Below are 20,422 nucleotides of genomic sequence, written 5' to 3'. Positions count from 1 at the left end.
CAGTTGGGGGCTATCTGTTGAGATACAGAGACATAGTGACAGATACAGCAGGATAAAGATGACCGCCTCTCAAAAAAAAAACAAAAAGAAAGAAAGAAAAAAAAAGACCACATATGTCTTGGAGGAAAAAAACAACTGAGATAAAATGAATAGGGTAAGAAGTTCATATTAAATGAGCCCTATGAGTCAATTTCGGTGTTAGTGATCTGTGAATACCAGCTCCCAGCTGAGTGGGACCTGTGCCTCTAGGGGGCTAAGTCAGAGGACTGCCACACACCATGTGGGACGTGGCAGAATTGGGTGCTACTGCCTCTCTAGACATCAAACATCTCTCTCCTGAAGCTCTGCCTAGTACAGATAAATGAAAACCAAGATGAAACCATCCACAGTCAACATGAAAGAGGCGTTTGTCACAGGGAACCCAGTCACCCGCCAAAACCTGCGCTGTCTTCCACAGACACCCAACTCTTAAGACTGTCCACACTCGAGGGAGCTGCCCAGAGCAGGGGTGTTCAAGAGAAGAACCGTACAGAGTCTAATGGCAAGGACAGGCACAGACGTCAAAAGACAGGTCTACTTCTCATGCTGTTCAGCAGGAAGAATTCGGATTTCCTGGGCCTGAGCATCTTCAGAAAACAGAAGCCTAACATAGTCTCAGTTAGGTACCCATGATTGCTAGTGTAAAATGGGTGAATCTGGCCATTCTTGGGGGTAGAGGATGCTAAGTATTAATATGCAGCCCACAGAATAAGGATCAGGCCTTGACAACACTGAGTTGGATCGATTCCACCACAAATCCCAGGGAGACAAAATCAAAGCCAAAGAGGAGACGCCTGAGGCTGGGGACAGCAAGGGGGAATGCTGATTAATTGTTGGAGAGTAATGTGTAAAACATGGGCTCCATAACGTTGTCTTCTCTCGGTGCTCACCTTTGTGGTTTTTGAAGACAGAAAACTGCTCTGTTCAGCCGGGCATGGCTGGTCTTCAGCTTCCTTACCTGTCTTAAACTAGGGAGGTTGAACTAGGTGGTCTTAAAAATTTCAGAAACTTTTGCCACAATGTTGTTGCCTCCCACAGAGTGGCGCCAGCAGTATGGCCGACAAAGCTCCAAGACGGAAGATTCCTACCGGGAAACCTGGCCACTCTCTCAAGCATCCTCCATCTTGCTTTAAAAGGCCAAGAGAAATTTAGCATTGGCCACTTTTTGGAAAAAAAAAAAAAAAAAAAATCAATTCCTAGGTCTGTCATAAACCAATTCTTATATACCATTATCATGCATTTTTAAGGGATAATTATGGTTACAGAATTTCCCAGAGATGTCTTAGAACCAGGCACCCTTGATTTACAAAACTCACTGTCGCATCCTGTGGGTCTATAATCCCTGATCAGAAATTCCTGGGGTCAGACATTTTTGAAATTCAGCATTTCAGATTTCAGAAAGGTAATTTGGTACCTAGTCAATATATTAGGTTACCCCCAGCGGGCCCTCAGTACCACCCTGTCCTCAAAGACACAAATATAACTGTCACCAATATGATTACGACAAAGGCACTATGAACAGCCTCTTGCTGGTTCAGGCCAGGTTTGCTTGTTTTTGTTTTGTTTTTTTCAACCACCAACTGAGTTTGCCGTAAACTTAAAATTTGCTTTTCAGAACTTTTTTTGATTTTGGATTGCAGACAAGGGAGGAATATTTCCTTCTCTTCCGGGTCTGTAAAAGGGTTGGTTTTCCTTAAGGATTTTAACAACATAGTTTTGAGAGCATTAGTGTTATCTAAGCCAAGTCGTATGCATTTAAGGCTGCAATTTAAACTGGGGAATGAGTAGGGCTGAGGGAGAGGCAAGTAAGGAGTTAAGAGGTCAATTTCCAGATTCTCAACTTTCAAATGCATCTTTTCCTACACTGATTCACTAGCACCGGGCTCCATCCCTCCCCTTTCCCACCTTCTCTCTCACATTCACACTTCTCCCATTTTACAAAAGAGCGGCTTCCAGTGTCACTGTCCTGCATGTTAATATGGTTACTGACTGCCAGACGGGATAATTCTAGAATGGATAGCTCCCAAGGGATAGGCCCTTAAGAGCAAAGCCATCTTTTCAGTAAGAAACATGGAAGGCTGCGCAGGCTTATTGTATCCAGGCTACAAACCCTTTGTAAACTCCCTACCTGATCCATCTATTCATGAGATAAAATTTAGCAGTGAGGTGGCTGTCGCAGGGAAGACTTTCTCTGACAGAGGTAAAGTGAGCTTGGGCCACCGGCTGACAACCAGGAGTGACTGCTCATAGGCAGTAAGCACATCCGTGTGTTAAAGGGGCTGAACGTGCAGCTTCCAGGTTTTGACAAATGTATGTAAAACAAATAATGGCACAATATGCAACATGACAGAAATTACATCCTTTGCAAATACTTGAACTTACAACTGTGTGATGGATGTAGTTTTAAACAGTTATTTGTGGGATACTTGAGCAGACAAGTATTGAGGGCCACTGTTCTGGGGCATCCCGTCCCCTGGGGAACACCTCTGTTTGCCTTCAGGTTCCTTTGGGCACTGCTAGAGACTGCTGCTTCCTACCAAGGCTTCCACTAAAATACTTGCCTGGGAAAGAGAAATCCTCACGTCCCACACTATGCAGGATGGCCTATGGGCTGGACAAGTCCCCAAAGACTCCATCCTGAATTCCACTCTCTACCCTCAGGTCATCCTCAGGGGACTACCTGACTCAGCTAGGCCTAGTGGGCCTTGCCCTCGTGGGGTGGTTACCCCAAGAAGGTTCCAAGGTCTCCTGGAGCAACCTTAGGTGACACAGACGGGATGAATGAGTAATAACTCATGAATAATTACTTCTCACATCAAAACAAAATCTTTTCGGCCGTCTGTATCCCTTTCCTTCTAAATGGTGCCCGTGAGGGCACTGACTAGCTTGGATGGGCTGGTGACGGTTTGCAGCAGAAAAACAGATGTGCAGATTTCTTCTGGTTCATTCCCCAAATTCTTCCACTGGCGAGACTAAGCAAGGGAGTCACTGAGTAGATGCTACTAAATCTAGGGTGAGGCGCTAAGTGTATCTGGAAGGTTAAGTTCTCAGCCTTTCTTCTAGGGCCCAGTTTTCAGGACAAGCCCTACACAGGATGGAAGGAGTCCTAATCAAGCAACGTGTGAGGGAGAAGCACGCTTGCCATGACCTGTCCTCCCAACAGTGACTTCCAAGGAGATGCAAGAAGAGCCTGTTTCACCATCACTGACGGAGACTCGAAGAAGGTTCTTCCTACACAGGCAGCACCCCCACTTCCCCCGGGCCTCTTGGAAGGAGTGAGGCCAGAAGTTGGCCAGGAACTCCCCACACTAGGTATCTTTCCAGATTGGCGGATAAGGACCTGGGTGCCTTTTATTTTACATAGTCAACCAGGTCAGAGGGAGAGCCACTGTAAAGGCAGTGAGGTGTTAGTCACAGAATTAAACTATGAAAATGCTGCTCGTACGGTGTGATGCTAAGCAGAGTCCTACCTTGGCCACCTGAACAGAATCCTTGGTGAGGATCTGCCATAACCTGGCACTTAGCTCTCATGTAACACAACCGGTAACAGCAGAATGCAAGAAAACCAGTCTCCAGACACGTTGCTGACCTGTCCACGCCCCGAATTACCTGGCACCAGGCTGTCACATTCCACCAACACTTCGCTGGCCTGGGTTTTCAGGGGTGGCACGATGATGGTTCGGGGGTTCCCCGTGCAGTGATTCTCCAGGCCCCCCTTGGTGTCGAAGGTGGTGGTGGCGTGACCAGTGCGGTGCTGCACGGCATACGGGCTGGTGGTGCTGGAGGAGTCGGAGTACGGAGAGTCGTGGACTGTGACACAGCTGATGACGTTTTTCCTCTGCTTGGAGACAGTGCTGAAAACGGACAGAAGACACAACCATGAGAAACGAGACAGCAAACCCGCCGCTCGGAGCAGTCATGCGGGGCGGGGAGGGAAGCAGAGCGAGAGAAGGGGGCAGGAATGTAACTTCTGCCCTCATTCTGTTACCCTAACAGGGAGGAAGGGCACACATGTGTCACCTGCCTAACGGATCGTGGGGGATATATGAAGACATGAGAAAGGGCTGGAGTTGGGCCTACAGGCACTTCTGGAAACCGGGGAGTGAGATATTTCTGGGTGGGCCTGGCCTCTCCCCTGCAACAGCAGCGCTCAGAACTGCAGGGCAAGCACCTGTAGCCCAGACTGGGGTGGCCATGCATGTGAGCAAACAGAGAGCCCAGCAAGACCCAGGCCACCTGAGCTCCTGGTTCAGGAGACCACCACCGCTGGGAAGGGAACGGCACAAGCTTAGGCTTGGGGCCTGGGAGACCGAGCAAACTTAGGCAGGACGGAATGGAACATCCGAAAGGAAGCAGGACACAGAGATGCGGATGGAAGCAACGTGAGGTTCGGAGAAGGCTGATTCCCACAGTGCAGTTCAGACACGCTGAGACTCGACACCCTCGGCCACCTTTCTGCTGTGAGGGTGCTGTGTGGGGTGACCTTGTGGCACAGGCCACCCAGGACCTCTGAGAGGCCCCTTCGGAGGGGAGGGGAGGCCCCTCGGATCAGGGAGGTGACAGCACTGCATGTGGATGGGTCTGAGGCGCCACCGGGACGTTGCCTACGCGACAGCTGCTCTGGACCCTGGTCTGTTGCACCCTGTGTCTGAAACTTAATGTGCCAACAGGGAGGAACGAGCTCGGGATGGCTCTTGGCCACAGGACATTTTATTCCCCCTGAGATATTTATGTTTGTGCGGTTACTCTGAGAACCAATTCTATCTGCCTCCAAGCTCCGTGAGAGGCTGGTAGGATGATGGGTATGAAATGTGTTCCTTATTGTGAAGGTTTAAAAAATGGATTTTCATCTATTTTTGTATATTGATCATCTATTTTTAAGCAACACTGATTGCCTACATGAGATGGTCAGTTTCCACCTAATTTGCTAAGAGAAGGAGCCGGTATTTATAGAGGCCTAATGGGGACACGACAATCCCCGAGGTGTCTTGGCCAAGGTCACACGGCCAGTCACAGGCCAGGTTCTCTCCAAGGTCGATCTTTGCCTCCTAAGGGCGGCAGAGAAGTGCGCAAACTCAGGAGCCCCAGGCAGCCGGGCAGAAGGTGAGTGAAGGACAGCAGGGCTGCTCCCCGACGGGAGGCTGGGGGCGCTGGGCGGCGAGTCCACAGGTCAGGTCTCCTGCTCCACTGACACCGGGGCTGGGTAATTCCCCTCGGGGCTGCACATTCTGTCCCCCTGGCTCAGGGTAGAAAGGCCCCTCCCTAACTGTGTCTGGGTAAGAACATGGGCCCTGCAGCCAGATGTCAAACGTCAGCATTTGCTGGTGATGTGGCCTTGGGAAGCTATTCACCCTGAGTGGCTCAGTGTCCTCATCAGTAAAATGTGGATAATAATAGTAGCTATATCATAGGCTTGTTTTGAGAATTAAGTTAGAAAATACATGAGAAGTGTTTTGCATAGTGTATGACATATAGTAAGTATTCTACAAAAATTAGCTATTAGTATTATTATTATTGTATTTACCTTATTTAACATGTGAAAATAGGTTTACAAAAAAATGTAACTAGGCAAAGTAAATTACATCAAGGCATGGATTTGCTGGAAAAGTTTCTACTTTATGAATAAACCAGAAGATTGATATGAAAGAAATTAAAACCCATCAGTCAGATGTCTCAGAGGTCTATGCTGGGTGCCACAGGGAATTCCTGTACAAAGAAATGCAATACCTGTCTCTGCTCTGCCCGGAAGGAGATTAAAATCTCAGTGGGGGAACTGTATAAAAACATGACAAGTTAAACAGTAAAAGCTTTAAAGTAATAGTTAAAGAGAATAATGGATGTCACAAAGCCTTCCGTGATGAACTGTCAAATGATTTGAATAGATAATTGTTAAGAACACGAAAGGTGAGGAATGAGCATATATTTATATCTCTTCAAGTTAACTTTGATAAAATAGACAAATTTTAATTAATAAAGACCTACACTTCCCACCTATAACAATTATAAATGCAAAAAATCCATATGCTTGTTCCTCAGAAAGCTAAACAGAGTGTTTCCATATGACCCAGCAATTCCACTCCTGGGCATATACTTTTCAAAGGAATTGAAGCAGGGACTCAAACAGACACTTGTACGCTAGTGTTCATAGCAGCATGACTCACAACAGCCAAAAGGTGGAAATAACCCCAGTGTCCATCAACGGCTGAATGGATAAACAGAATGTGGTGTGTCCACACAGTGGAGTATTATTCAGCCCTAAAAGTGAGTAAGCGCTGACGTATGCCGCAATATGGATGAACCTTGGAAATATTATGCTAAGTGAAATAAGCCAGACACAAAAGGGCAGGTATCGTATGATCCCACTCACAGGAGGTACCTAGAATAAGCAAATTCAGAGGCAGTAAGTAGGTTAGAGGTGACCAAGGCTGGGGGAGGGAGGAACAGGGCGCTGCTGTTTAATGGGTACAGTTTGCTGGGGGGATGGGAAAGTTCTGGAAGTAGATAGTGGTGATGGGTTGCACACATTTGTGAACGTGCTTAATATCAATAAATTGTACACTTAAAAAGTTAAACGGCAAATTTGGTGCTATGTATATGTTACCACAATGTGAAAAATTAATGTAATGTAACGAAAACCACTGAATTACACACTTCACACGAGTGAATGGTTTGGCATGTGAATTATATCTCAATTTTTAAAAAGTCCATATGCTTATTCAGAAACAAAAAAGCAAATGGGATTAGCGCATGGGTGTGGGGTGAGGAGGTGGAGGTGGGGGGCACACGAGATTTGGCACAAGAATTAGAAAGTGGGGCACCAGGAAAAGATCCCTGAGGCTATACAGTTGGGAGAAGGAATCCAATAGCAGCAAGACATTGTGGACAGCTGTGGAATTAGGAGGGAGCATTGGAGGGAAGGAGGGAGACCTGCCACAGGGAGACAAAGACGAGTGAGACCTCAGCTGTTTCCTGCGGGGCTGGGGCTGGGCAAAGGGCAACGACCGTCCCTGCCAAGTCTGCTGTGTAGCAAGATGCTATTAGGAGGAACGCTGCCTTCCTCCCGCATGGTACAAAGTGGTCCCAGGACTGGGAGGAGGCCTGGGAGGCATGACCACACAGCTCCCAGCTCCCGAGGGGATGCAAGGAGACGGCACTGCCCTGCCCTTCACGCTCAGCTTCGGTCACAGCCGGTTCTGGGTGACTAACACAAACACACAGGGGCTGATCTGGTCATCTCACAAAATGCAGACACTTCTGTTGCAGGTGTGTGGCCTGGGGGTGGTGGACCCCACATGACGAACAGCGGCTGGCTCTCAAATGTGTCCTGGGAGCTGGTGTTCTAGTCCTGGCTCTGCTGTCCCTTTACTGGTGTGACCCTCGACATGCCTCTAGCTCCAACCTGCTATAAAATCCAGTAGGGAGAATGGCATTAAAGGATCTGTTGTGAGGGTCCCTTAAAGATTTATTATTAAAACACTTAAATTCCCTACATGTAGACCTACATGTGGCCAATTCCCGCTGACCATAGCTTCCTTAATTTCTGAGTATTTTTTCAAAACAAGCAAATTAAAATCACACACACACACAACATTAATTTTGGCCAAGCAGTAATAAAATTCAAATTGGACATATTTTGAATTCTTCACTCAAATTTGGAAACTGTGGAGAAGCTTCAGCTCAATGTAAGAATTTTCTGACAATGGGAACTATCTGAACATACAATGGGCCACTTCACGAACCAGGGAGCTTCTTGTCACCAAACAGTGGCTTTCTGGCAAATCTTGTAACAGCTGAAACCTTGGTCTAGATGAACTGTAAGAATTTAGGGCCACCTCCTGGTGGAAACCTAACAGGTAGCGGGTCCCACTCTTCATGGGTCCCCTCCCTTTCATTGGAGCTGGGACACCCCTACACCTAATGAGCAAAGAGATACCACCCAGTCCAACGCTGATTTACCTACCTTTTTGGATCTGCATGTGATAGGTTTGAAAAAGGCGAATTAATTTGACAGCTCTGTTTTTAATCTCTTCTGTTGTTAGAAATTTCTGTGCTCTACCTGAATATACTATGCAGGTTAGAGAACAAATGGAAAACTGCTAAACGAGTCATTTGAAAAAAGAGCACACATCTGACATTATTACTATGGATTCTTTAGGCTCAAATGCATCGATTCAACTGGGGTTCATTCCACTATAGTGTCTAATTATTATTGATCGCTTATCAATCCCATTATGAATTGGTTAATGGAAGTGAGAAAGTGACAGGAGTAGAATGAGAAATATTTGCTTAAATGGCCTTGATGGAACATCACTTCTGAATAAGGAACAAAGCTGCCAGAGTTCACGACGGCATTGCGTTGTCATGGCAATAGATGATTTTCATAATTTTAAAATGATGCCTAGAAATAAGGCACTAAAAAGTAAAGAAATCAGCCCCAATGGAGAAAACACTGCCACAAGAGCATACAAACCCATGACCCCTCCCCTGTGTGGCCCCATCTGGAATACGTTTCTGATTTCGATTTGCCAGTCTCAGTCAATTCCATCCTTCAAGACCAGGGTCAAAACTCATCTTCACCAATAAACTTCCCATGACTTACTTCACTCCTCTGACTCCATAGTCAGTGCTATATGTGAAAAATACTATTCTTCTATTATTACGACACTGATGACTAAATCTCGGTAACATTTATCGGATGCACAACCACCACTGCTCAAAGCGCTTTGTATGTGTTATCTCCTCTAATCCTCACGGCAAGATTATGCAGGAAAGAATAGTAACCACTCTCATTGTAAGAACAAACTTCAGGTGCGGACAGCCTGGCTCACTTGCTTGTTCAAGGTCACATAGGGGCAGAGTCAGATTTGAACTAAGAGCTAGCATTTCTGTGTGTGTGACTAAGCATAATCTTAGCTTTATTTATTTTTTAAAATTTTATTTTATTGTGGTAAGAATATTTAACACGAGATCTACCCTCCTAAATATTTAAGTGTACAATACAGTACCACAAACGCTGAGAATGTAAGCTAACTGAAACTCCTCCTGGTTCCTTTGGGGGCATATTTGGTGGCAGTGGTCTTCTCTAAGCATGGGGGTGTGAGACTAGAACTACAGGCCTCGTGCACCCCATCAAATGATGCACGACATTGTGCAGGTGAAAATGCCTGGTGAATGTTTATGATCCCTCCTCCCCTTTAACTCACTCGCTCCCAGCCTGCCCCCCATGCTCTGGAGTCCTCCCTTCAAGTGGGAGCTGCTGACCATTCATCTGCTCCGGCAACTAAGTCACATACTGGGGGTTAGGAATAATACCTGTGCCTTGGCATGCCTTTAAAAATTCTAGGCAATGTCATGTGGTCCTGGAGATTTCGTGACACCTGCAATGAGGTCTAAAAATGTGGGTTTACCATTCTTGGCCTCACGTTGGCTCTAAAAGGTGCTTGGGGGTGGAGGGGTTGCCATCTGACCCTGCACTCACCACCCCGAGAGTATCATCGCCCCCCTGACTCTCTAGCTGGCATGGAGGCTGAGACCCACAGGGGAGTAATCAGCACTTCAGGCAGTTATGGGGCTAGCCCTGGAAATTGAAAGATGCTAGGCTTGGGTGAGTACCTAATAGGCCATGAGGTCAGGAACTCAGCAGACTGGAGATCTAGATGCTCAGGGCACAGGAGAAGCCAGCTTTGGGAGGAAGAGTGACTAGAGGCAAGGAGGGAAGTCGAACTAAACACTGACGGGCTAGAGAAGCTTCTAGTGGAGAAGAGCCAAGTGGCCCCCAGTGGGTTGCATTTGGGGGTACAGAACTGATGCTTTCCCGTGAGCTCCCCAGTACTTCTGACGAAGCTGACCACCCCCGTCCAAGGGGGGACCCTCAAGGCCCGCTTCCTGTTCTGAGAAGCCTCTCTTTCTTGCCTCCAGCATTCTCTATGATCGGCCGCCCCACGTGCTCTTGTCCCCAGCCCACCTCTGAGGCTCTGCCCCCCACTTTATCTCACTGGGGCAATCTTACTTCCTCTGCTGTTTGTCCACCCCTGCCCAGACCCAAAGGGGCCTTAAAAAGTGCCCTCTCCCCTGCTATCTCCTCAAGTTATTTTCCCTTTGCACGCCCATAGTGCTCTGCTAGCTTTTATGGGACTGATGCTGTTTTGTGTTATAATGATTTGTAGGTGTCTTATCTTGCTTATTCCCCTGCAAGCCTCCTTAGGAGAGACTGCCCACTTTATTAATACAACACCTGCAGTTCCTAGCAAATATCTTACGCTGGTGGGGCCAATAAATATTTACCATGTTAGGTTTTATGATAATTCTGATTTCTAAGGATGAATAATCATATCCACCCCATTTTTCTCTTATTCCAAAATGTAATCGCAATAATGGGATCACATTACACACAGTCGTTTCTCTATAAATAAAACAGCTACTGGTTTCCGTTTTATCCTACTCAGACTCCCAACATACTTTCCTGTCTTCTTGGGCCCTAGAACACTTTTTAAAGGCAAGTCATTTGATCTTTCCAGAAAACACTACATCTCATTCTCCTGTCACAACTGCGGAGAGCTGAAACCCTTGGCGATGACACTCTGGTCTCTACCTGCAGCTCCCCGCATTCGCTGTTCCGTCTCGGGTACATTTCATTATCCTGGGCAGTCCCCTACATTTTTCATTTTATGACGCTCTGGGACTCGGTGGCCCACTGTCACTGCTGGTGGCTGCTCCTCACACGTGTCCCTGCCCCTCGGCTCCTTCCCTGGTCTCCCCTATGTCTCAAGCCATTTACATATGGTCCTCACGTGCTGGCCAGCACTTGAGCACTGTCTCTTCCCGGGCCCTTGGGGGCTGCTGCGGGAGCAGGTTGTGCTTCGGCTGTGCCTGGTGCTCTCAGCCCTGACAGCTCGGATTGGAGAGACAGTGGCCTCGTCCTCTCTTTCCTCAGACATGCTATTCAATTCTCTCCTGAGCACGTGTGTGGAGAGTCTGTGCCAATTCAACTCTCATACTTCAAAAATGATATTCCAACCTAGTCAACTGTCATATTTTTAAATGGCTTCTGCTTTTTTCCAGTTGTGGCAAAGGGCTGTGTGAGGCTGTTGGGCCCGCTTGATGCCCAATGCTACACATGAGTGGATGGGCCTCTCCAGGCTAGAGGCCGGTCCAGGGCTGGGAAAAGCCTTTGTCTTTGTGCAGGGACTGCCTGGGCCCATAATATTTCTGGGCTGGGGGCGTGAGGCACCGGGGAGGATGGAGTATTGGCTCCACCTAGGGCTGTTACTAAAAAGGAAACTGAGGCCAGTCCTGGTGTAGGTAGGTGGGGAGTGAAACACTATGCCTGGCCTCCCAGACCCGGTGGCCCCTCTGGCCCCTGGTGCAATGCTAGGACCAGCAGTGCTCCAATTATATTCTTTACTGAGACCCACTGACAGTCAGGCTGAGCCATTAAATGGGGATAGAGGACACCCCAATGAGGCATATGCTAGGCCTACCATGAAAACCAAACAAAACATGAGTTGATGATAAAGTTGGGAAGGGGGACGCCCACGGAGGAGCAGCCATCCCAAAAATGTTTTAGTCACTCTATCTGTATATTTCCTGATGATTTCAAGCATGGGAATTCATTATCTAATCAAAAGGACTTCTGATGCCTAATTAATGACATTGCATCCAATCAGGAATTAGTAATTCGGGCCTAACTGCATCCGGTCCTGGGGTGTGTGGCCTGGGACTGGTAGGCCTCCCTTCCCAGGCCCTTGGTCCCAATGTGAGGAGCCAGCAGGTCGGGGTCATGAGGCTTTGCATCTACAAAGTCCCGGGGCCCCTGGAGGTGCAGAAGGCCAGGGGACCCACCCTTCCGGAGGGACCAATTCCAGGGGTTCACCAGGCGTCCCAAGCACACACCGCATTCTGCTCAAGTCCGGCGGGAAAACGTAGAAAGAGGCTCTGGTGCCAGAGATAACAGTCTTGCAAATATAATAATATTTCTTCCCTCTTCCCAGGAAGCACAGAGAGTAAATGAGTTCTTACTACTTTGGAATAAACAGTAATGCTCTCTGGGTGAAGAGCCGACTGGCAGTTTGAAAGATTCGGTTAATCAGACACAGGGAAATTTCTGATTAATTGGACAATTATTTTGAATTCTGTGAGAGCCAAGGTGATATTAGAGAAATAGTCTGACCAACTGGGAATAAATTCAATAGCCTGAGGCAGAGCTTCTTAAGCTTACGGGGTTTGAAATACACTGGCATCGTGTGCCTGATTTTTATGGTCTCAAGTGCCCCAAATGTATAGAGCCTATAACTATTTTTTAAGACCAAAGTGATTCAAAATTATTTTGGCTTTGAACAATTATGGAAAATCTGCCCGACGTTCCCTTGAAATCACTTTAGGACTCCAGGATGTGGCAAAACTACAATTTAGGGACAAGGAGAGAGTGATGATGGAAAGTGGCCCCGCTCCACAGATAACCATCTCTGTGTGAGCCGCCACACACAGCGCACACCTGTCCTGGTCCTCCCTGGAGTCTGAAGGCTGCAAGGCCTCACCTGGTAGGGGCGTGCTTCTGTTCCTCCTCCTCGTCTGTGTCGCTGCTGATGGTGATGACGCTGACTGTGGGGCTGGGGGTGTCGGGAATGACAATCGTCTGCCGCTGCCGCTCTCTGGTGGTGCTGGAGGCCCCGTCGCCCCAGCCGCATGTCACGGAGGAGCTGCAGGCTGGGCTGCTGTGCACCAGGGCACAGCGGGGTGGTGTGTTCTCCTTGACACGCTTGGACCGCTGAGGGGAGCTGATGGCCTGAGAGGAGGACACCTCACAGGTGGAGACGTTTCTGTAACAACAAAGTCACACAGACTCACAGAGGAAGGTCAGCCCAGCAGCGCCCTCTAAGGAGCCTAACTGTTTAGAAACCCCAGCTTTGCCAAATCTCCATAAAGAAGTTAGAGGGTGAGGGCACTCAGGCTTCACCTGTAACCAGGTAAGTGGCCGCCTCTAGAGGGCTTTCTTTCAGGTAGTCCCTACACAGATGGGACAGCAGCCTGGCCTTCTCAGGGCTCTGGCGTGGCGCCGGGTGCCAGCTCCAAGCAGGACAAAGGGAACAGCCAGGGCTCTACGAAGGGGCAGGGTTGTGCCCGAGATGGGCTGGTCTTGTGGGGGTAGGTGTGACTGCCCAGGATGTAAGTGTGTCGGCCCCAAAGCAGCCTCATCTCCCGGGGCAAGGCCTGATTTCCTGAGCTCTGTCTGGTCACCCTCCCAAACGCCCTGAGGTCTTATTTGGTGGAAGAGATGGTATTTACCACATAAAGCTTTCATTTCCTTGCTAATGGCTGGTTTACCATTTAATAAACTAAAGCTCTCATTTCTTAAGAGTGTCTAGATCTAAAAGATCTAACGTTGGTGAAAGTTTAGCTTTTCCTCCTTCCTCCTCTGGGAAAAGGACATGACCATAAAAGCATCTGTGCGTGTACAATTAAAAAATTTTCTTTGCCTGGATTTTGACACCCGAGCCTCATAGGAAGCTTACAAGTCGCTATCAATTGTAATGAAAAACTGGGAAAAGAGGACAAGGAAAAGGTGTGCTTAAAAAGGGACCCTTTAATCTTGATTTTAATCAACTCAAGATTCGTCATCAAATAAGTCAATGTAATTTCCAGTAACTTTAGGGAAAAAACACCTGACCTTTTCCCTTTGCCATTGACCCTTGCTGACTGGGTCATATCTATACAGTGAGACCAAAGCCAACCTGATATGTCCTTAGAGACTCTTCCACCTTCTAGCTACGGGGATGGCAGTAAGATAAAAATAATTCCATAAAGATGAATTTATTTAATTTTCTATTTAGTTGGTGTCAGATATGTTACTTGTTCCTTTTGGGAGGCTGGTAATAATAAGTTTTACTGATAAGACTATATCATTGTTTACCATAAACCTATATATTTGTTATTGTTACTGTTACAATTTTGAGATTATGTTTTCACCACTCCAGCAGTTAAAATATCTCCACTGGCATTATTAAAGAAAAGTACGCTTGGCTGCACCACCAAACACGGAGAACATTCTGGTCTTCAGGCTGTTTGCCTAAGGCATTGGTCTTAAAGATAGGCAAATACACCACTTTCACTAGAATTATACTGATCTTGAAATGCACTGACAATGAGCCTCAGAAAGCTAGCTGCATGGTGGGCAGGCATCAGGGAGGGACTTGTCAACAATTTGGGAGGCTCTTACCTGGCCCAGGTGAGCCACAAGGATGCGAGCATCAGCCCTGGGTCAGACCAGTGCTCTGTGTGACCGCCTACTTCGCTGGGCACGACAGAGCCCGAGGATTGAGATGGTGGCCTATGTTGCTGCCCAATCTAATAAAGACATGGGTGTCTTGTCACAGGGCTGCCAAATAAAAGCATTTTGGAGGCCTGCCATGGATCTAAGGTGGATTTCCCTGAGTTGTCAGCAACACCCAAATAAGGACTCGTGAAGGATGGTAACTGGAGGGAGTCAGCTCTTGTATTAATTTCCGAATGAGAATGAAAAAAGGCAGGCTTCACTTCCGGTGCCTGGCTGTCTGAGGAAGCAGAAAACCCAACTTTGCTAGACACTTTGTATACTGGACTTTTCTTAATTAACCTATTAACTAACCTAATAAGCAATCGGGTTCCTCCACGACAGGGTTTCTCAGAGACACGTAGGGTAATTCTGCCACTGCAGTCTTGACCTTTTCTTTCTTTTTTTTTGTTTGTTTGGAAATCTCTATTTTTTAAAACAATTCAGGTTCATTGTGGTACAGGAAGTCACCCTTTTGAAGTGTTTGATAAGTTGTGACAAACGTATGGTCATGTAACCTCACCACAATCCGGACACGGAGCTTCTTCTCCCCCCTGGAAGGTTCCCTAACGCTCCCGTCAACCGCCTCCTCTCCTGCCCTCGTCCCGGCAGCTCCTGAGCTGGTCTCTGTCTCCAGAGCTTTGCCTTTTCCCAAACGCCACACATACGGAATCGTGCAGCACGTGGCCTGTGCGGTTTTGATTTTTAATAGTTCACTGAGATGAGACTGGATTGAAAGGGAACGGGCAAGATTATTCTCCTGCTGGTGAGCGTCCAGGATTAACAAAAGTCACTGCTTATATTGAAGTGAGCGGCGACATGACTTAAATTTCTGACTTCAGATTTCAAGAAAAGCACATGATGACTATTTTTAAAGAAAAGCTATTACGGATTCCACCGCGCGACTTCCCGGGTGAGTCCGAGTGTCCAGAGAAGTGGCAGGGGACACACTCGCTCACGGCCCCGGCACTGAGCACCGGGCCTCCCGGCCGCCGGCCTCAGGGGGCGGATGAGGCCGGAGGAGGGGGCGGCAAGAGGCGGGTGGACACCTGCACACGCCGCAGAATGACCGCCCCTCAGACCCGTGACCGACAGCACTCAGCGGCCATTCCCTGGCGCACGCGCGAGACTCGGCGCACGCGCGGATGCTCCCTAACACTGCGAGGTGCGGCGGACTTGGGACCTGCAGCGCGTTCTCACCCCCAGGTAGACCCTCGCCACCTACCTCGCTGACGACTGATGCTGCTTACTCTTCCGGGAGGAGCTGCTGCTGGTTGGCTGCTGCCGCATCACGTGGGCCACGCCCACATTTAACGGCTGCGCCGCCGGAAGGGTCACGTGACCAGTCAACAGCGCAGGCTGCTGCATGATGGGGTTGTAATGGCTGCCGTGAGCGTGTGTGTTCCTGAAAGGAAGTGGGAAAAGGCTCGTTATTGGTTTTCTAAACACAAGGCTTCCTTTTAAGATAAAGGTTACCCCCACCCCAGTTAAAAGCCAAATTAAGCCCCAAAGTGGGTGATTTCAGTGGCTCGTGGGGTTGTTGACGGGATGAGCCTCGCCAGGTGAGCGCATCAGGACCGTGTCCAGGCGCAGTGAAGTCTGTGCTGTTCTGCAGGAGCGGCAGGGACACGGTTTGTGGCGCATGAGAAAGAGGACATTTCAGGGGGGAGAACGCCAAGTGCGCGGGCTTGGCTTAAGTTTGGGAGGAGCAGAGAAATACTCCCTCAGCGCTTCAAGTCCCTCAACAGGTGATTGTGCTGCGTATTTTATTACAGAATTTACAGAGTGGCTTCAGCAGGTGACCCCTCTGTGAGGCAGGCAGGATGTCTTAGTGATACCATTTTATACATGAGGAAATCGTAGTTTATGTGGGAAAACAAACTGAAGCCTGGGAGCCGTATGCGTTTGGCGTCAGGCGGGATTAGCGTTGTTCTGCATCCCCAGTGGCTCACGTGATGCTCAGGCCCGTGGCCGCTGATCCGCTAATTACATGCTCGCTGAGTCAGCGATTAGCACTGAAGGCTGACTACACACGATAGTATAGAGTTTGGCATTAAATCAAAACTAATAACAGACATGTTGATAGAAATACTGGCAGCCACTGTCCTGAAGGTGGGTTGTTTCAAAAGGTCTTATGATCTGGGTTGTATAGAACTGAAAGGCTTGTTTTCCCACAGAAATAGTAGAAATGGTGATTCATTCAGAGACTTGCCCATAAAAGCCCACTTAATTCATTTAAAAAAGCTATAGGAGAATTTATTTGAATTTTAAAAATATTATACAATTTATCTTTGCAACTTGGGGAACAGGATGAATAGGATAAAAAGAAAGAGCAGGACACTTTTGTAGGGATTTTGATAATCTTGGACATTTACATGGATTTTAGAAAATGATGTTATAGCTTCTTTATTTTGTAGTTGCTATTCTGCAGACAGCACTGTCTTTTTCCTTTCATACAGGTCTAGCATTGGTACTTTTCTTTTATTAGCCGTGGTTATGGATGCTCTTTGGTCCACACACGAAATGGAGAAAGTGTGTCGGCTTTAAGTGTCTTCTGAGGTAACCAGGTTAAGAGATGAGGAGGGAGGAGGAATAAGAAAATACGTATGAATGAGTATGTGAATGTTGCTGAAATTAAATGAGGTATAAATGCTCAAAGACACAGGAAAGAAGGAGTACAGCATACATGTGGTCTTTTAGGAGAGAAAGGGGTGAGAAAAAAGAAAAACTGGGCAAATGTTTTCCACTTGGTTGTTTTCCTAATAAGCTGGAGAGGGGACGTGGTCTTGAGCATGAACCGATGCCAGTAGCGGAAAGGAAGAAACAGACTTATGTGTTCCCTGCCATGTACCAGGCACCGGTACGGTACATGTTAAATTCAGGTCAAGTGCTTTGCATTTTATCTTAGTTAAGCCTCCCGACCATCCTCTGAGGCAGGATGATCCCCACCCTTATTATCTCCATTCTGCTGAAGAGGAAACCCAAGCTCACACAGGTTAAGTAACTCGCCCAGGCCATGCAGAGCCAGGATTGAAGTGAGTGGGGTGGACATGGGGGGCTGTCAGTGAGCGGTGAGGGGGGCTGTGGGAAAGAGCCTATATACTCTCTTCACTAGTCAGAAAATTAAATGGAGGAATGGAGGAAGCTGCAGCCGAGGCTTGACTGGGGGCTTATAGCTCTACTACGTGTTACTGAGAGCTCTTCATTCATAATAGGCTTTTAGGTCAGAAAAGGAACTGCGGGGGAGGCCCCTAGTTGGTATGGAGCCTGTCACAGGGTGAGGGGTATGACCTGCCTAATGTTTGGGCGGAATGAGAGCCCAAACTGCCTCTTATGGGGAGTGGGGAGCTGGGGACAACTTGGGGGGGGTTGCCATTGGGCTCTGCACTGGTGGTGGTGCTGGGATGGGGTGGGCGGAGGTACAAGGCAAAGTGGAAAGTGGCCGTAAAACAACAGAGCAATGGGTGGGTAAGGAAGTCAGCCAGGGGGATAGGTGGGTTCCGGAAACAGATACAGGGGGTAGGACGTGCTGGTGGCTATCAGCTGGATGCCTCTGGGGTCTGTGGAAAGTGGACTTCAGTCTGTAAGTTATGACCACGTGTTAACTGAAGAGCCACACTCAGCAAACGAATCAGAGTCTGCCGTTCGAAACAAACCCCATCTGTCAAGCCTTTCCCTGGGAGAGCTGAGAAGCCTCCAGGGTGCCCGCATCTCAGACACCTTGAGAACACTTTCTAGAATTGCTGAGGAGCCTCGGGGACTCTCTCTTCTGCATTCTTTCACTGATGGCAAATCATTGTTTTTTGGGAGTGGAATTTAATTCTGAGCAATAATCAAAAATCATCTAGAGCCAAATTCAATGAATTACCGTGGTGGTTTAATGATGTAACTGAATTTTGGGTTGAAAGTGACAACTGACCACTTGTAATGAAGCTGATTTTCTTGTTTTCTGGTACATTTATTTAAAAATGACCTCTCCTCACACTGAAGTCATATCCCACCCACACAATATTCTTTTTAATTGAAAAAGCTTTCTACACATCGAGGAATTCGGGCACAGGCCAGCCTGGCAGCTCTGTAGGTCAGCGGTGGACCTGCCTCCCAGCCTAGACATACCTGCTCTCGTGCTTACCTCCAGTCGGCCAACTGCTGGGTGCCTGCCATGGTCTCGGGAATCACAGTTGCGTGCTGCACTGATGTGTGGGTGGCCACTCCAGTCAGCTGCTGCCACGCCGGGGGAAGCAGGATCTGCTGGGTCCCGCTTGGCCAGGCCTGCTGTGGAACAGAGGACGTTTGCAGTCACCATGTTTGTCGATCACGTGATCAATTTGCATGAGTCAAGTACTTATTCTGTGCTAGTCTCTGTGATGGGTGTGAAAGACCTGGTTTTTGGCCTCAAAAACGAAGTTAAGGGGAGAGACAATGAACATACATGAACTACACGGAAGATAATATGTACATGGGCAAAGAGTTGTATGGAAGGGATTCATTAACATAATTCTGACATCACCAAATATCTGGTACTTGCCTGCATCTGAGAGCAAGCAAATGTGAAATAAAATTCTTAGCTAGGTCTTTAAGCTTAATTGAGAATTACCTTGATCTCTCAAAGCAAAAATGAAAGCTAGAAAGCTACAGCTTGATTCTTCTTAAGTATTAAGATTTTTCTAAGAAATCTAAAAATTTTCCTGATTATTCCTTGAATAGACTTACTGGTGTGTGTGTGTGTGTGTGTGTTGGTGTGTTTTAAGCTCTCTAGCCTCAAATCACAATGCTGCTTATCTCTGGTCATTAAATGATTCAGACTGGACACAGCTGAATGTGTCCAGGTTGGACACTTAAAGGAACATCACTAAGGTAAAATCTTCTTCGGCAGGTCAAGAATTTAAAGATTTGGGATCTGAGTTATCTCTCTCTCTCTCCATCAGGCTGGACACAACCAACATTGGGTAATTTATACAATGTAGTGCTCCACAAAGCGCATGTGTCTACTATGTGTATTTGGGCTCATAGGAACACACAAGCACTTCTGAAAATGGGTTACAAATTTGAATCAAAGCTTAATCAACAGCAATGGGTGTAAAAATGCTATGATCACATTTTAGATCTGAATGGACAGTTCACCTGGTCCATTGATCTCTTGCTACAGAAGAGGCTCAGTGAGATCTCTTATTTGTTTTTTTGATAGTACCTGTTTGCTCATTGATCTGTTCTGATATCGGCAGAAAACTCAGGGATTACAGATTATACAGCAAGGGCTTAATAAATATTGATAAAGGAGCAATTCTACCAAGGTAGTTAATTATTGTTAATTGTATTTCAGGTTTATTGAATTCAAACGCAATAAGCAGAAAAATAATTTAATTGATTAAAAGAGTTACACGCTCAAAATGTTAAATAATTAACAATTTTGTTGGCAGTAAGGTTGCTACTGACTTTGTCTGAAACTCATTTCAGATTTCATGAAAAGCATGTGTTTTGACTAATGTCATTTTTAAATAATAAATGTTGATACTAAGCTAAGAACATCATTTCCCACATCTCCCTAAAGTGGATAATAACATTTTACCTCAGAGAGATAGGGCAAATGGCTGTGTTTTTTTTTTTTACCTCTTTCACATTGATTGGTATGTTCAACTCATTTGCGATGACAATTCATCTGACACTGCTACAATTTATAACTTATTACTACTTTATAATTTATAAAATTAGAGCTAATATTTCTTGATGCATATTGTGTGCTAAGCACAGCAAAGACCATCAATGGATTTTCTGGCTTCATCTTAACTAACATCTATCCTGGGAAATGGAGACCATCATTTTCTCCCATTTCTCAGATTAATAAACTGAAACACACAGAACTTAAACAACTTGTTTAGAACTATGGTAAATTAAACATATACATTTATTTCTCTCTCTCAACCCAACTAAAATGATAGCAAAGGAATAAAATATATAGATAGATCTACAAGGACAGAGAGAACAGGGAGAGACAAAAACAGTTAACAAAATTTTAGAAACTGTAAAACAGAAGGGTAATTACTAACGGAGTTAGCAGACTGAAGGAATCTAAGG

The 20,422-nt window shown here is 46.8% G+C and overlaps 1 protein-coding gene across 8 annotated transcripts in view; it reads right to left on the bottom strand.

Annotated features, from left to right (window-relative positions):
• HIPK2 (homeodomain interacting protein kinase 2) overlaps window positions 1–20,422 on the bottom strand; it is a 174,016-nt gene that overhangs the window by 15,823 nt on the left and 137,771 nt on the right. For 4 of the 8 annotated variants that reach the window (XM_088799894.1, XM_074315297.2, XM_088799896.1 and 1 more), the window contains exons 10-13: window positions 18,480–18,622; window positions 15,573–15,752; window positions 12,576–12,857; window positions 3,649–3,893 (exon numbers count right to left, since the gene is read on the bottom strand). In XM_088799894.1, coding sequence (XP_088656020.1) covers window positions 3,649–3,893; window positions 12,576–12,857; window positions 15,573–15,752; window positions 18,480–18,622 — 850 coding nt within the window. The remainder of the gene's footprint in view (window positions 1–3,648; window positions 3,894–12,575; window positions 12,858–15,572; window positions 15,753–18,479; window positions 18,623–20,422) is intronic. The other 4 variants (XM_088799895.1, XM_074315299.2, XM_074315302.2 and 1 more) reach the window with 2 other exon arrangements.

Source organism: Rhinolophus sinicus, chromosome 8, assembly GCF_057876585.1.
Source record: "Rhinolophus sinicus isolate RSI-liver-muscle chromosome 8, RSI-T2T, whole genome shotgun sequence".
NCBI lineage: Eukaryota > Metazoa > Chordata > Mammalia > Chiroptera > Rhinolophidae > Rhinolophus > Rhinolophus sinicus.
This window is presented reverse-complemented; position numbering and strand designations above follow the sequence as displayed.